We start from the raw sequence: 15,108 nt of genomic DNA on the forward strand, positions 1-15,108 counted from the left end.
AATGAAGAATTTCACAAATTAATTTGGAGATGCATTTATGCAGAGTAAGGAAGTAAAGTTACAGCAAATGAGAATACTCAGAAAGCAAACTGTGTAACTCCACACTCCAAAGCCAAAGTTCATACCTGAGGCCTCTCCAGTACTGAAAAATATGCCTGGCTCCCAGTATTTGCTAATTAGTAACACACTGCTGGAATTAATTAAATTGTGTGTTACTAGAACAGAACTAGAAGAGCTAGTTTATCAAACATTAAATCTTTATACAGAGGGCACACTACACGTGGCCAGTGACTGTGCCAGGGCCACACAGCCTTTTTCCCCTTCATATTGCCCAGTTCTCACTTGCAAGTGCATGTAGTACACACACCACAGCAATCTGCAACAGCCTTACCCTCAACAGGTGAAGAGCCCTAAAGCATGAAAGCAGAGGGGAGATGAGGACAGCACAGCATCTCTTGGCAAGTAACAGCCACAAATGCTTTCTGGTCCTTACATTTCTTTCCTGGGAACATCTGCCATTCATAGCAGGAGTTATACATGGTCATGGGGCTCCACAAATGACAGAAAGAAACACAGTGAAATTTGGTACCCAGCTTTATAAAGCAAAAGCAGAAAAATAAGAAATGTCTCTAGCTTTAAATTGATGGGATAGGTGCCAGCAGGCCTGAAATGCCTATGGTATTCCCATGGGCAACAGCTGTCCCAGAGGTTTCCTGGAGATTTTCTTCTCCTTTAGTTGTGCTGGCTGTTGCTCTGGAGAAAGAGCTGGTAAAAAGACAATTCTGACTTCAGATAAAACCAAAGACCAGCTGCTCCAAGGTTGGGTTTTATTTGATCAAGGTCAAAACTGATCCCCTACCCTGCAGCTCAACAAACTTTACCTGTAGAAGAAAAGCAGCTATTGTCTAGGCAGAGCACACATGGCACTTCCAGCCCATGGCTTTTGTTTTCAAGGCAGTGCTGCACCCACACCACCTGGAGAAATCGAGCGCCTTATTTTCTTTATGCTGGACTCTATACTTAGACCCTATCATTCCCAAAACAGGGATTCACCTTTTGTAAGAGGAGGTATTAGAAGTGTGCAGAGAGGAAATACTTGACTGGACATATTGTCTGTCTCCTGTTCCTCTATATCCTGCTGTGACCTGCTGCCTTCTACAGTCCTTCAGAAGTGCCATTTTACACGACTTTGAAATGTCTCTTCCCCTGGCCTCTAAGTGCTGCCACCTCCTCTGATCTTTCCTTGCCAACAGCCTGTTTTGCTTATTCAAAGGAACATTATGATTTCCACATCCGTCAGTAACACAGTAAGGAAGCCGCTTTAGAATTCAGTCCAGTTAGAAGCAATTATTTGCACAAATTCTGTACTTAAAAGTCTACCAATATTCAAATCATACATTTTAAATGTAAAACACAGCATCTTACAGCTGTAGAGAAGCATTTTTCAGAAAGGTAGACAGCCAGAATTAACTGCTTGGTGCTGACTCTGAAAAGATGAAAATATTTGAGTTTACTAAAACTGTATTGTGTATTTACTGCATATTTTAGGGGGCACAGAATCACTTTTATCAACCACTATAACTTCTCTTAAAATTCTCAAAATCCTATTTCACTGTAACTTTTTATGGCTATCACTTTTCTCTTGTCAATGAAATCTTGATATGTATTATTCCATTGCTAGGAAAAATGAAATCTCAGGTAAATCTGAAGATAATAAAAATTACCTTGGCAATGTACTCAGACTTTCTTGATGCAGATCAGTTTTGAAGAAACCATTTCAATAGCCAAGCACTCTCCAATTTTGAAAACTGTTTCTGATTTTGCTTTCCCCTGCCCTGGAGGTAGACTTTGTACAGTAAAAGATGCTTTTTGATAACTTACAGTGAACATCGAAGACAACTGGTTCAGACTGCATTGTTTTCTGCCCAGATGGTCCATAGTAAGTCACAATGCAAGAGAACTTGGCATTTACATCTTCCTTAGTTGGCATGTACTGAAGAGACGATGTCATGGTGTAGAGTCCGGTTGTCCTGTCCACAATCTTTTGCAAATTTATGACTACAACTGAAAAGGAAATAATGTTTCAGTGTCACACACTCAGAATCTGAAACCTTTTTCCTGTACGCTGTTGCCTGTTCTGCATTTGAGATCAGGCTGCAAACATACATGAAACATGTTACCCAATAGATTGTATGCTTTTCCTCTAGTACTGCCACTGAAGAATACCAGGAACATTTTAGCAACAACACACTCCTAACCTACCTAATATTTTAAATCAAATCCAAACAAAAAGCTATTTCTAAACTGGTGTGGTTTTTAATACCATTCAGCTCATTTGTAAGACAGAAAGAAAGCCTCAAACATGATGGCAAAAAAATTAAGGTCAAATTTATTTTCTAATTATTCTCTAATTTATAAGGAAAGAAAAGTAGGAAAATAGGAAAAATTGAAGCCTTATTGGTCTGTCAAAGTTGAAAAGAAGGAAAAAAAATAGTTGTTGTCACATATCCTGGAAAAGAATTAGTTGTATAAGATGATGGTCTGTGTGGTCCAAAATACAATATTGGACAGGTATGAAACTGAGGCAGTTAATACCTTATAAGAAGTTGGAAATTAGATACAGGTTTTTATTAGCTACATAGGCTCAAAAATAGCTTTGGGATATCATTAATAAAGGCAATTCTCCTCCCCATGACGTGTATTTAAAACTGGAACTAAAAGAGAAAGATTATGTGGCATAGTTTGGGTATTCTGAAAGGCCTGAACAACTCCTTCCAGCTGCATCTTTCCATATGAGCACTTTTTCTCAAAGGAAGAGTACATTAGAATAAGGCAGAGCAGCCCTTATATACATCCATGCATACACATGGATGTGTGGGTGCGGGGAGCCTGGCCATTGCCAGAACGTACCATCATCCACGGGCTGCAGAACTCTCCCGTTCTTGTACCACGTGACGTTGCCCTCGGGATAGCTGTCCCTGGAAACGCACTCCCCGAGCTGCAAGACAGACAGCAATCAGCCCCTGGCTCTCTCCACTAGGCTTCAGCATCATTCTGGTTTTACTTCTGCCCTTTGGGGGCGAAAGTTCCAGGAAGTCCAAAGGCTTGGCCTCACCCGCTTCTCTTAAATGAGGCACATGGAGTCAGTGAGGCGCGATTTGGCAGAGGGTGGTGGGTCTGAGATCAGGGGGGCTCTTGTCTGCACACCAGGCAGGGACAAATAGAGCAGTGCAAGGCTGTGCTCAGCCAGGCTACAGACTCCCAGGCAGGTGCTCATTCACCCCTCTGAGCCATCACCTCTGCCTGGGCTGCAAAGGGACTTCAGGCAGCTGTTGGGAACGTAACTGTGAAGGAGAATGCTGCTCTTACCATTTGTAGCTTCTCTGTTTCTAAGAGTTTTGCTTGATGTAAGATTTCTGGTTGAGAGGGTTGTTCTAAAACATAAATAGGATAAAAGTACTGGTGAAGGGAGCACAAACAGCTGTTTGAAAAACAAAAAAGTACTAAAAATATGTGGACTTTTGAAATGAAACAGAATAATCTAGCCTGATACAGTCTTACCTACATTTCCCCATTAAAAGAAGAAAGGGTGAGGTATTTCTCTTTCAATATTAGCAAAAAAACCAAGAGCAAACTCTCACTTTAAATGTTTCACACCTTCCATAATGAATTCCATGTACTCTGACAATACATCTTTTAGCCAGACAGACTAGTTCACCACCCAGGAGGAGAGAACCTGATCTGATCTATTGATTTATAGGACACACATGCTGGAGAAGGTGCCAGTAGTAGAGAAACTGTAGCAACAAAAAAGCAGCTTTCCTGCAGACATTACTGTAGCTGAGCTGTCAACATTATAAAGGAACAAATTCAACCAAATCATTCTTCTAATGTTTATTTTTCCTAACTGGGATTATTAAATTTAAAAAATTCAGATGACAGAGAAAAGTGTAATTATTTTAACTGATTCTGTGTTAGTTATGACTCTCTTAAAAAAAATAAACTTTTTTCCAGTGCCAGTTAGTCTTCTTACTTACTTTTATTATGGTAGATGGATCTCTTAGCTTGCCAAAGTGGAGGATCTATCAGTGTTTCCATCATAAAAGACTACTTTCTAGGGACTATATAACTTGTCTGTTAAAACAGTTTGGCCTGAAGCCCGGAATGCAAATTCTTATCTCCAAAAGAGACAGTTTTCCCCACAATTTTAAAAGAAGAGGGGAAGAGTGAAGGGAAAAAAATAAATCAATGTCTATACAGCCAAGGAAAGGCTCTACACCCTATCTGTACTGCTTAAACAAGCATACTTTTACAGACTGGAACATTCTTAACCATGCCAGCTCACAGAACCCTTTCCCCAAATGCTTCCTTTCAAATGCTGCATGTATGTTGGTAATCCCAGCCCTAAGTGAACTTCACCACTGTCTTGGCAAAGTCTCTACACTCACAGCTGAAGTTACTGATGTGCAGATGCACTGCTCCTGTTGTCACAGAGGAGCAAGCAAGCCTGTGTGTTTTCCCAATAATCCATTTTAGTTGTGTGCATGTTTACGTGCAAATGCACAAATACTCTCCACTTGAATGACCACCGCAGGATGGAACAAAATCAGGTCAAAAGGGAAATAAAAGTGAATAAAAGAAGCTATTCATCTGACATTTTCCAAATAACTTTGCTTGTGGCAAAAAAAAACAACAAACAAAGACACAGTCAAAGCTTTTTACATTAAGATCATCATATTGTCTTCAAAGGACTAATAAAGACTTTTCTTTTTAGGCAATACACGCATGTTTATTTCTCTTTTGTTAGCTTTAAAGGAAAAAGGTGGATCTTTTCCATATATGAACCTATCAAGGCAAAATTATTTTCACATCAGTTCAGGAAAACGTGGCTTTACAAAACCATTAGCAGGCCTTCTGGGTCAGATTTTGGGTCTCATAAACAGGGGTAGTTGCCTGCCTGTCCCAGACACCTTCCCCTACCTCAGCCTTGCTTCCTTCTGTCTCTCATCTCCCCCAGGGCAGGTTAGAGAAGACCCTGGTTTTGGTGTGTTGGATGCCAGGGATGCTACCAGGGGAAGGGAGGCCTCCCTGCCCTGCAGCTGCTGGGTGGGCTCTCCCTGTTCTGAGTGCCCTGTGACCGAGCAGGTGCTCCAGTTGAGAGGCTGCCACCTGCTCTCTGTGAGAGAGGAGATGCCTGCTGCCAGATCCCGCAGCCGCTGCACGTGCACCAAGGTAATTCCCTGTAAAACACTCGCTCGGCGTTTACCAGCTCAGCGTCTGAAGTGGGGAAAAAAATTTAAACTTGGCAGCAAACCCCGCTTTGGTGGGTTTGCAACTTCAGCACACTGCTTATCTCGCAGCTTAAGAGCTTGCCAGAGTACTTTGCAACTCTATATAGGCCTTATAATAGAGGGAAAGAAGAGTTCACTGCCTACAAAAGGCAAGTGCCAGTGCAGCAGGACAGCAGCTCCCGTCTGCTGGGCTGCCCTGCTTTGGAAACTGGCTGTTTAATTCCACAAAAAAGTTGCTGACAGGATCCATCTGGAAAGCTGGTAGTGCTTGTCTGAGTGGTCAGTGAGAGAGACTAGCAGGTGGTACCTGCACAGTGAGCCATTTCAGCTCCTCAGCCCTGAGATAATCAGGGAGCATAGCTGAGGACAGAACGAGCTCCAGCAAAACCCAGAATCAGTCTGGCTTCTGGGATGCAGCTGAGATTCAGGTGCATGAGATTCTGGTTTATGAGGGTCACACTGCAGCAGCCTAGCTCTGTACCTGTGGCTTCATGAGTTAGAAACTCCCCTCATTAAATAAATGCAGCTTGCCAGCTACACTTAATTCTTCTGCAATTAAAGCGAGCAAGTGAGCAACTAAAAATGAGGACTTAAAAACCAGCCTCAAGAAAATTAAATGCAAAGAAAAGTTAAGAGAACCGTAAATAAAGTTGTGAATGCAAAGTGAAAAAACACAAAGGTAATTTTTCTTGCAGCGCTAAGTTGGTCATATTACATGCGTGGCATCCTCCCTTCTTATCTTCCTTAGTAAATAGAAGCTTTCTCTATTAGAATTAATGCACAGAATAAACCAGACAAGCTGTGCTCCATGGCTGAGTTAGCATTGTGTTAATGCTTAGTAGAGTACACAGTAATTCAAGCAGTTAGTGTTTCATTTTTCCATATACCACTGCCTCATCTGCATATTTACTACTGTGCAATAAGTAAACATGATAATTCTTTATCATTTCTTTGGAAGCACTATGTTTACTATGCGTGCTCTGAGCACACTCCTCCCTGTTGTCATTAATTCAATTGTTCTTGCAGTCAAATTGAAAGTGAAACGAGGGAATTACTATTGGCTCCTAATCTTGCTTCAAACTCATTTATGTGACTGACAGCATAGATATCATTGAGGACTCCCTGGCACCTTCTACCTGAGAGAAGCAAAAGGCTGCCCTTCCAAAACATTAATTTGTGTTCTTCAAGCACAGTGTGATCTCTTTGAAACTGCCTGTACCCACAGTCAGTGTGCTCCCACAACAGACTTTGACTGTATAAATCTGTGTCTGAAGGGCAACAAAGGCCAAAAGCCATCCAAAAGCACGAAGCTAAGGAAGATAAGATGCTGCAGTCACAGCCCCGCGTCTCTAAAAAGCCACAATGGATATCCCCCGAGGCTGACAGGGTTTGATGGACTACACTCCTGCTCTGAATCAGCACCAGGAAGGGACCAGGCTTGTCCCTGCTCCTCTGGGAGCTCTGAGCTGGGCTGTGCCTCTCGGGGCTGGGCTTTGCACTGCAGACCAGCCTGGCCATCGAGCTGCGATGAGAGCAAACACGAATGGACCTTGCTGTGCTCTAGGAGAGAACAGCAGACTGGTATTTCTCCTTCCTACCATCCAGCAGGGCACAAAACAAGCACTTAGGGTGCGGATCACTTTCCAGCCTCTTGCTCTCTCCCTCACAGTGTGTGCTGTTGCACAGTAGCTGCTCAGAGCCACTTCTAACCTCCCCCCCGACATAATCCTACAGACCGCACACGGTTAATGTTTCCCTCCTGCAGAAAAATTTGCTCTGAGAACAAATGGAAAATAATCAATGCTAATTTTACATTTTTCATTTCCAAGGCCAAATGACATCACATAAGTGAGTCATTATCAAAGCCTAAAATTCTCTTTGAGCCAGCACTTATCATGAATAAACTGCAAGTGCAGGCAGTCCTGTTACATAAATGCCACCAGTAGATTACATTTTTGAAAGCTGCAGAAATTTGCTAGTCTTAGTAATTTACTGAGCCAAACTTACTTTCTTGGCTTTAATCCTGCCTTAAACAAAAGTTTCTGTAATTGATGATTCAGATGCTGATGAATGTTAGTGGTAATAACAACTAGATTTACTTACTGAAAACTTTGACTATCGTCGGCTCTTCGGAAACGTCATCTTCTGTAACTAGCATACATACAAATCTCTTTTCATCGCTGATTCTTGCATTCTTGATGGATAATGTATAGTTTTCTGAGAGACTCAACCTGTCCTTGTAGTCTGGTACATCATCATACTGTACATTTTTTTTTGTTGATGATCTGAAGGCAATAAATACTGGAGATCCATTTGGCATTTCCTATAATAAAAGGATAAACACCTCTATTTTGCATAAACACTCCTTTAAAAGCTCCTGAAGATTTGCAATTGTTACAAATCTATAATTTAAAAAAAATCTGCAAACTATAAGATGGCTTTTTTTCCTGATTAGTTTCTGCTGTACACAGAAGAAATTCAGTGCAATAAGAGCTAGTTTAAGATTGCCATGGTACCCATGAGAATATCATGAGTAGAAATTATTTCAATCCTTTGGCTCAATCTCAGCATAGCAAGGGGCTTTCTCTGATAAAAGCTGGTGTTTTTGGCAGCACTTGCCAAAAACTTGTCTGTATGAAAAAGTATTTGAAATAGAAGCATGAGTGAGCTAGTCTCTACAGCTCCGATTTCCTTTTTTTCATTATTGTTTCACATATTCCCATTGTTTATTTGGGATACTTAGACTTCATTTCAAATGCAAGATTTAGTCAGGCATAACTGTCTATTTTATTCTAAATTAGTTCTTAGCTTGTTTTTTTCTCCTTTGTCTTTAAAGGACCCAAGAGCTTGTAGATGGGAATATACATACAATAAAATATTGCTAATTGCAAAGTATTGTTTTCTAGACATCCTCCTTATGCAGTTGACATCCCAAAAAGGAATACAAATTTGACAGCCTTGCACACATCTTTCCTATTTAAAAAATATAATTTTTATGAGGGACATTGATTTCTTCCTTTTTACACAAACACACGCACAGAGCAGGGACAGACAGTGTCTGCCTTTATTTAAAGAGAGGTGAAACACTGATTCTATCTTTATGTTCAGTATTGTGCTGGGTGCTGGAGAAGGTTTTAATTCTCTTTTATCCCTTATACCTTGCAGCACTGATGTCAGTAGTGTTCCTAGCACAACACCTCAACTGGACTGCAGAGTCCACAAAGCCCACAAAAAATGATGATGCTGTGACAAGATGAGTGGTGTCAGAGCTGGGCAGAGAGCAGGAGGCATCAGGTGCTTGTGAAGTTTAAATTCCCTTACAGTTTTTCTCCCTCTCCTACTTTTAACTCTTGGATTTGTCTAATGTTTGTCTCACAGAAAATACTGTCTAGACTCAACACCCTGGCAAGAAGTTGGCTGTCAAGTGCAAATGAGCTCCTCACTCCTATAGCCTGTAGCTGCAAGCACACACAGGTAGAATTGAAGTGAGCAACAACTGCCACGGTGCAGATCTCCCAGTGCCTCCAGGTTCCCACCAAGAATCCAAATTGCTTCTCACAAGGCAGTAGAGGAGAAAACAGAGTTCATCCTTCTTCCAGTGAAATAATCACCTGATGAAAAAAACTAATCCAACCCTCTCTGTTGCCATGCTGTGAGCTGCCCTGGGAGAAAAGGTACCACTTTCCCTTGGTTGTGTGGGCTGTCAACAATTTCATACAACAGCAACTTAAACAGGCTTCTGTGTATGTTAGGTTTCATGTCCCTTTCCATTTAGAAGAAGCTGCAACATCTCCATTTGCTGTTTGTTACTTGTCCAGCACAGACAATCCAAATGCAATGGAAAGAGACAATGCATTTCTTTTTTTCAGAATATCCTTGCATCTTCAGAGAGATGGACTTGTGTCTTCGCCAGAAAAGCCAGCAGAATGAAAAAAATACTGAAAAATGTAAGCACTCCATCTTCTGAATGCTCATGTGAAACAGTTTTACTGTTCCTTTTTGGGGAAACATTCTCCCCAAACTTCTGACTTCATTTCCTGAAAAGTGTTTGCGGGAAAAGGATCATTGAGTGGATGTGGGCTACAAAAGCTGCAAACCTGAAGATAAAAAGGAAGGAGCTAGGGGAGAATAGGACACCCCCCAACACTGGCAGATCATTCTCCTGTAAAAAAATAGGCTGGTGGATGCCATTTGCAAAAAGAGAGAGAACTATATAATTTTAAATCCACTAGAAATTATCTATTATTGCAGGTACATTTGATTTGAGAAGAGGAAATTTAGATGAACTTCACGGAGGCAGGAAAACCATTTGTCTCAATACAGTTTGAAAAGCAAAAGGGGTTTGGTATCCCACCATTTTTATCCAGATACGCTTCCAGGTTTCCTTTACTTTGATATGCTGATCCTCCTTGTGACCTGGGATAGTGATCACACACAGGAGAAGCTCATCCTGTGGTGTTCCTACTGCAGCCTGGCCAGCACACCTAGAGAGCACACATCCTTTTGCTCCTGTTCCCTGCCAGAAATGGCAGAGTGAAACCACCAGCAGCACTCCCAAGGTCAGCTCTGCTCTCTTCTCTGCTGTGCATTGAGCAAAACAAAGCCTGAAACAGATCCCAGTGACTGTCAGATCAACCAAAGATGGGGACAGTGCTTTTTTTCCCAGGGATGGAGCGCGCTCTGCTCCAGGCAGCCGACTTCAAAAGTGTTCAAATGTGCAGCCATGGCTCTGTCAAGTGAGCGAGACACCACAGGATAACATGCCAGATCTCTAATACAGGTTGGCAGAGAACTCTTGAATAATTATTTCTCTTGAACAATGAGATTAATTCCTCAAACCTCTAATCTACACTTGGCAGAAATTATACAGCTTGGAATCTTGCAGTCTTACAAACACAGGAATAAACGGCTTCATATATGAGGCAGAAATTCTATCGTTTGGAATCTTAAAATCTCTCTCACACACACACACAAAACACACATCATCTTATAACAGCTCTAATAAATATAAAGATATACTTACATATTTCCATTTTCCAAACATAAGACCATCTGGTACTTCTAGAGGACAAGGCATAGTAATAGTGTCTCCATATATTGCATTTACTGTGTATAATCCCAGAGCTAGAGGAGAAAGAGAAGAGAGGAAACAATTTTAAGTGTTTTCTTGAATTCCCATATGCTAGCTAATATTTGGTTCACACCTATTGAACAGCAGCTCCTTTGCAAATGGTTATTTCCAGCATGTAGGATTTATCCTCAAACCTATAACAAAACAGAATTCCTATCACTGAATTTGTTAAGTGAATGTTATGAACTTTATGGACCCATGGCTCCTGCCAGAGGCAATAGGAGCCAAGTGGATTTCCAAACAGGCCTGCACATGCTCAATCAGATGAATATCTACACTTCCATCAGAATTGTCTCAAACTTTAAATGTACAAAGGGAAAATCCCTAAACCTTTATTTTCTTCATCTGAAAAAACAGCCTGGAGAGGTTGCATTGCAGCACAATATTGTGAGGAAGCCAGAAAAGAAATTATACTCTGATGGCTGCATATATTTAAAACATAGGAAATGATGACAGAAAAGGGAATGATGATATTAAAATATGTTCCCTAAAACCTGGAGGGGAAAAAAAAAAACAACCAAAAAAACCCCAAGAAAAACTATTCTGCACATTTAGATTTTGGAAAAATGAAGTGAAATGCTTCGATGAATTATTTAAGAACAGCTTTTTTGGAAACCTCAGCACAATATTATTGTGCTAATGCATAAAAATGTACAGAATAAAACCGACCCACTTATTTTCATTGTCCAAAACATGTGAATTGAACAAAAACAACAGACCCTAAAGTAATGAAGTGCTGTAGTGCAAGGAAGCTTAAAAGGGAAGATGTTACAACTTGGTGCATTTGCTACAATGCAAATTTGCTTCTCCTTTCCTTAGCTGCCTCTGGTTTGCTGCTCCTTGCACTGGAGGCAGATTTTGCTTCTAGTGCCTGCCCAGGGAGTGTGCTGGCTGCCTGCTCTCAGCCACACATCTGCAAGTCCTGTCAGACTCTTTGCCCAGAGATTCAGGATCTCCCCCTTTGCTGTCTCTTCATTCACAGCTATAGCTTAAGGGCTTGCTGCCAAAGAAATTGTATCTAAGAGAGTGAAGTAAGATGCTGGTGATGTAGCCAGGTGTTTCTGAGGAAAATCATCCATTCCTTCTAGAAATATTAATTTTTTGGGAGATTCAGCCCTTTCTTTCACTAGCTAGGAAGAGAAACATGCATCTCCAAAGACCTGAGCCACAGATCCCTTTGCTTTTTCCAAGTCCTAAGGCTGCTGCCTGCAGGACCTGACAATTCTCTAGAGTGCATGGGTGCACTCAATAGGGAGGTTTTCCCAAGGGATTGTTTTTTGTTTTACAGAAAACCATGCCTTTTCAAAGAGCCAAACACTGAATGCCTTGCCTGCAATTTAAACTAGAAAGACCCCAGAGCATTTTTCTTGCGTGAGGACTTCAGAGCTCACTGTTAACATCAGCTGGTATTTATCACGTGTAGCAGAGTGACAAATGAGGCTGTGGGGCTTGTGCTGTATGATATTGCACAAAGAAACAGTATTGCAAAATCTTTCCTCAGAGAAGCTACAATCTGGATGGCACCACATTGTTAAGGCAGAAAAGCAGCCTGGAGCTTAATGGACTAAGGAGCACAGGAGATAACAGGCACCACACTTATCTTAAACTTTCTTTCCTTCACTCGCCTCCCTTTCAACTAAAGCACTGCTAATCTTTCTGATTCTTACTTCATTAGTCACAAACATGCTTTAGATGCATTATCATACTGCAAGGACTGGATGCTCTAATTTTCTATATGGTTCATGAAGACCAGCTGCTTCCTAAATGACAACAGTGGTCATTCCACTAGGTGGTGCTGAGTAAGAGCAATCTTTAAAAAAAAATTTTTTTAAAGATCAGATAACTTCAATTTCATGGAAACAGAAGCAATGTTTTACAATATCAAGCTATAAATGGAAGTAAAATTCAAAGTTGGAAGAAATTGTTCCCATGGTCCTTTCTTGCTCTCATCTTCATTGTGATCACCAGGAGGGAGGCAATCCTAATTTTCATTTTTTTGTCCTTTATTGGTTCTCTCCCATGGGAGCAAAATTACAATAGACTTGCAAATATATATTCACTTAGTAAACTGGTTAGTACATGTTCAAATTCCAGCTAAGTGCCATTTAGTAATTTGAAATCTGTAATAGCATTTGGCATCACATGGATAACCAACAACTGCTCTTCTGATATGAGATACTCTTTGGTATTAGGGGAAATACTGCCTGTCATTAGAGGAAAACAAAATGACCCCCTAGGATCTGAAATGCTGCTCTCTTCTAGACACCCATTTAGCCCCTGCAGAACTGCTAAGGTAGCAAGTATACACTACTGAAGACTCAACAAGAAGCCTCATGAGGGTGAATGAAAATGTGTCTGGAGAAACTCTACAGCATTCAGAGACAGTAATTGGTGATTGGCCTGATAAAGGGAAAGACTGACTTCTGATTTTAAAACTCTTTCAGCTGAAAGGCATTTCTTAAAATGGACAGATTCATTACTTGACATAAATTCTGCCTATACTAAAATCAGACATTTTTCTATGAATTTGTTAACACAGAACCAGAAGGACATAGGTTTTACTTTGAATACAGAGAAACAGTCCTTGCAAGAATGAAAAAAGTCCTCCTGCAAAACAAAACATTCTCGTCCCACTTCTGTAGCAACAGATCTAGCACGCTGAAGGAGTGCAAATTAATTGAATAACTGCAAACTTTCACCAGTTACTGCAGTTCACCACAGTAACTGCAGTAATCTCCACAAAATGACCCTACCAACCTACACATTAAAGAAAAAAAAACAAACACTTCAACAGAATTGGAAATTCCTCTCTCTGTTGCTATTAGACATATTTGTAAAATGGTGGGATGAAGAAGAGAAGAAAACGATTGCTTAATGAGGTAACAGTGCTTACCACCAACCCTCATATTGTCAGGCCTCTTTACATGATTTCCAGCTCATCCCAAGAAAAAGAAAATGAAAGCAGGTCTACAAATAACAAATTGCTCCATGCCCTAACACGGTGCAGGGTCAATGTCAGGGCCCTCATTTCTCATTAACTCTGCGGGAGGGCGCAAAGGCGGCCGTGGGGAATAACACTACGTCACCAGACAGCGTGTCCTGCCTCGCTCTATTTCTGGTGCACCTTTCTGTAGCTAATTAAGAGCTCAGCCAGCTTCCCTACGTGATTTTCAGATGCTGTCTTCTAAAACTGAGCTAGTGCTGTGAATAACACCACTAATTCAGAGGCAGGATCTTGTCTCACGTACGCCGAGAGCAGCTCTACCTGCTAGGTCTGAACTACACCTATATTACTTTCCTTCCATTTCTTTACATACAGAAGAGGCTTGAGAAGGCTAAGATTTACTTCATTTCCCTCTCTTTGATCCAGTGCTGGAGAAACTCTGAGCCAGATGAGACCTTTCCACACAGGTTGGAACATGGGAAGAAAGCAGCAGCTTCATGAGGTGTGATTGCTCAGAGAAAGATCCCAGCAGGACACTGGTAAATTGAGATGACATAGCTATTGATGCTTTTGATTGGAGTACTTTCTGTGTCCCTATGGCACTACTAACTGCATCCTCCTTTATCCTGCTCTCTGCCTGTGTTTCACAACACAAGAACCAAACAGTACCCACATCTTCAAGGGACAAAACAAAAATCTTGAACAGAAGCTTAAATGCAGAGAAGGTGCTGTTGTTATTTTAGGTCCTCACCAAAAGTGTGAGGCAGGTTGTATTTTAGATCAATTATCCTTTTCAAATCAAGAGGATCACATAGGAGGAATACACAGAAGGTGAGTTAAAAGAAAAAAGAGATTAGGGATGTTTCTCCAAGGAAATAACAAAAGCAGCCATGTTTTCCACCTCTACATTCTGTCCACAATACTAAAACAACTTCTTGCCACAGACACATCTTCTAAGTGCTTGGGAGTCGTGTTTCTGGGACAAATGTAAAACAGAACGAGAGCTGTTCAAACACCCTCTAGATGCAAGCTCCACGTGAGGCTGCGAGCCTGTATCTGAAAGCTGACTAGCACAGGAGCTGCCCAGGACTCTGCACCGGCATGCACAGCAGGGCTGCTGCCCCTTGCAGGGCAGGGGAACCTCCCTCAGTACCTCGGCATTCACTGATTTAAATGATGTTTTACATCTACAAAGATGTCCTGTATTTTCCTTTGCACTTTATTTTTTTACTGCTGATGCTTCTGCCCTGGCAGGTTCAGCAGTGCTGCTTTTTATGACCCTTTCTGGACCCAAAGAGCAAAGCCTCATTACTAGAGAACAGCAGGACACGTTGGCTGCTGTGGTTCTTTGCAGCAATCAGCAGCATGAAGCAGGGGAGGTCAATTAGCAGCCTCTGCCATTGGGCAGTGTCCAAACTCAAGAGCTTTTATGTCTATTTAGCACCTACCTCAGAAACTGCAGCAAACTACTTTGGAAACTCTACATCAGGATTAACACTCCAAATCTTTTTGTGATGCATTAGCCCTCCCATCTTTTCTCCAGGTAGCCCAGACTAGCCTGTACTAAATATAATCTGGGAGGTTATAAAGCTTTGCTTCATTAAATAAATATTTTATTAAGTTGCTATTTTTCTTTCTGCCCTCCCCTTCCTAAAGGGATTTCAGCTGTACAGGCACACACATAGCTGCTACTGGACACACTTAGCTACCAGCATAAATGGCTGGTACTTACCTAAGTGATT

At 41.3% G+C, this 15,108-nt stretch overlaps 1 protein-coding gene across 2 annotated transcripts in view; it reads right to left on the reverse strand.

Moving 5' to 3' along the window:
- ALCAM (activated leukocyte cell adhesion molecule) overlaps positions 1–15,108 on the reverse strand; it is a 115,892-nt gene that overhangs the window by 25,001 nt on the left and 75,783 nt on the right. For both annotated transcript variants that reach the window (XM_084226017.1, XM_084226016.1), the window contains exons 2-6: positions 10,315–10,415; positions 7,395–7,614; positions 3,370–3,434; positions 2,911–2,998; positions 1,882–2,064 (exon numbers count right to left, since the gene is read on the reverse strand). In XM_084226017.1, the coding sequence (XP_084082143.1) occupies positions 1,882–2,064; positions 2,911–2,998; positions 3,370–3,434; positions 7,395–7,614; positions 10,315–10,415 (657 nt within the window). The remainder of the gene's footprint in view (positions 1–1,881; positions 2,065–2,910; positions 2,999–3,369; positions 3,435–7,394; positions 7,615–10,314; positions 10,416–15,108) is intronic.

Source organism: Fringilla coelebs, assembly GCF_963513975.1.
Source record: "Fringilla coelebs genome assembly, chromosome: 2".
In the NCBI taxonomy this organism is placed as follows: Eukaryota; Metazoa; Chordata; class Aves; order Passeriformes; family Fringillidae; genus Fringilla; species Fringilla coelebs.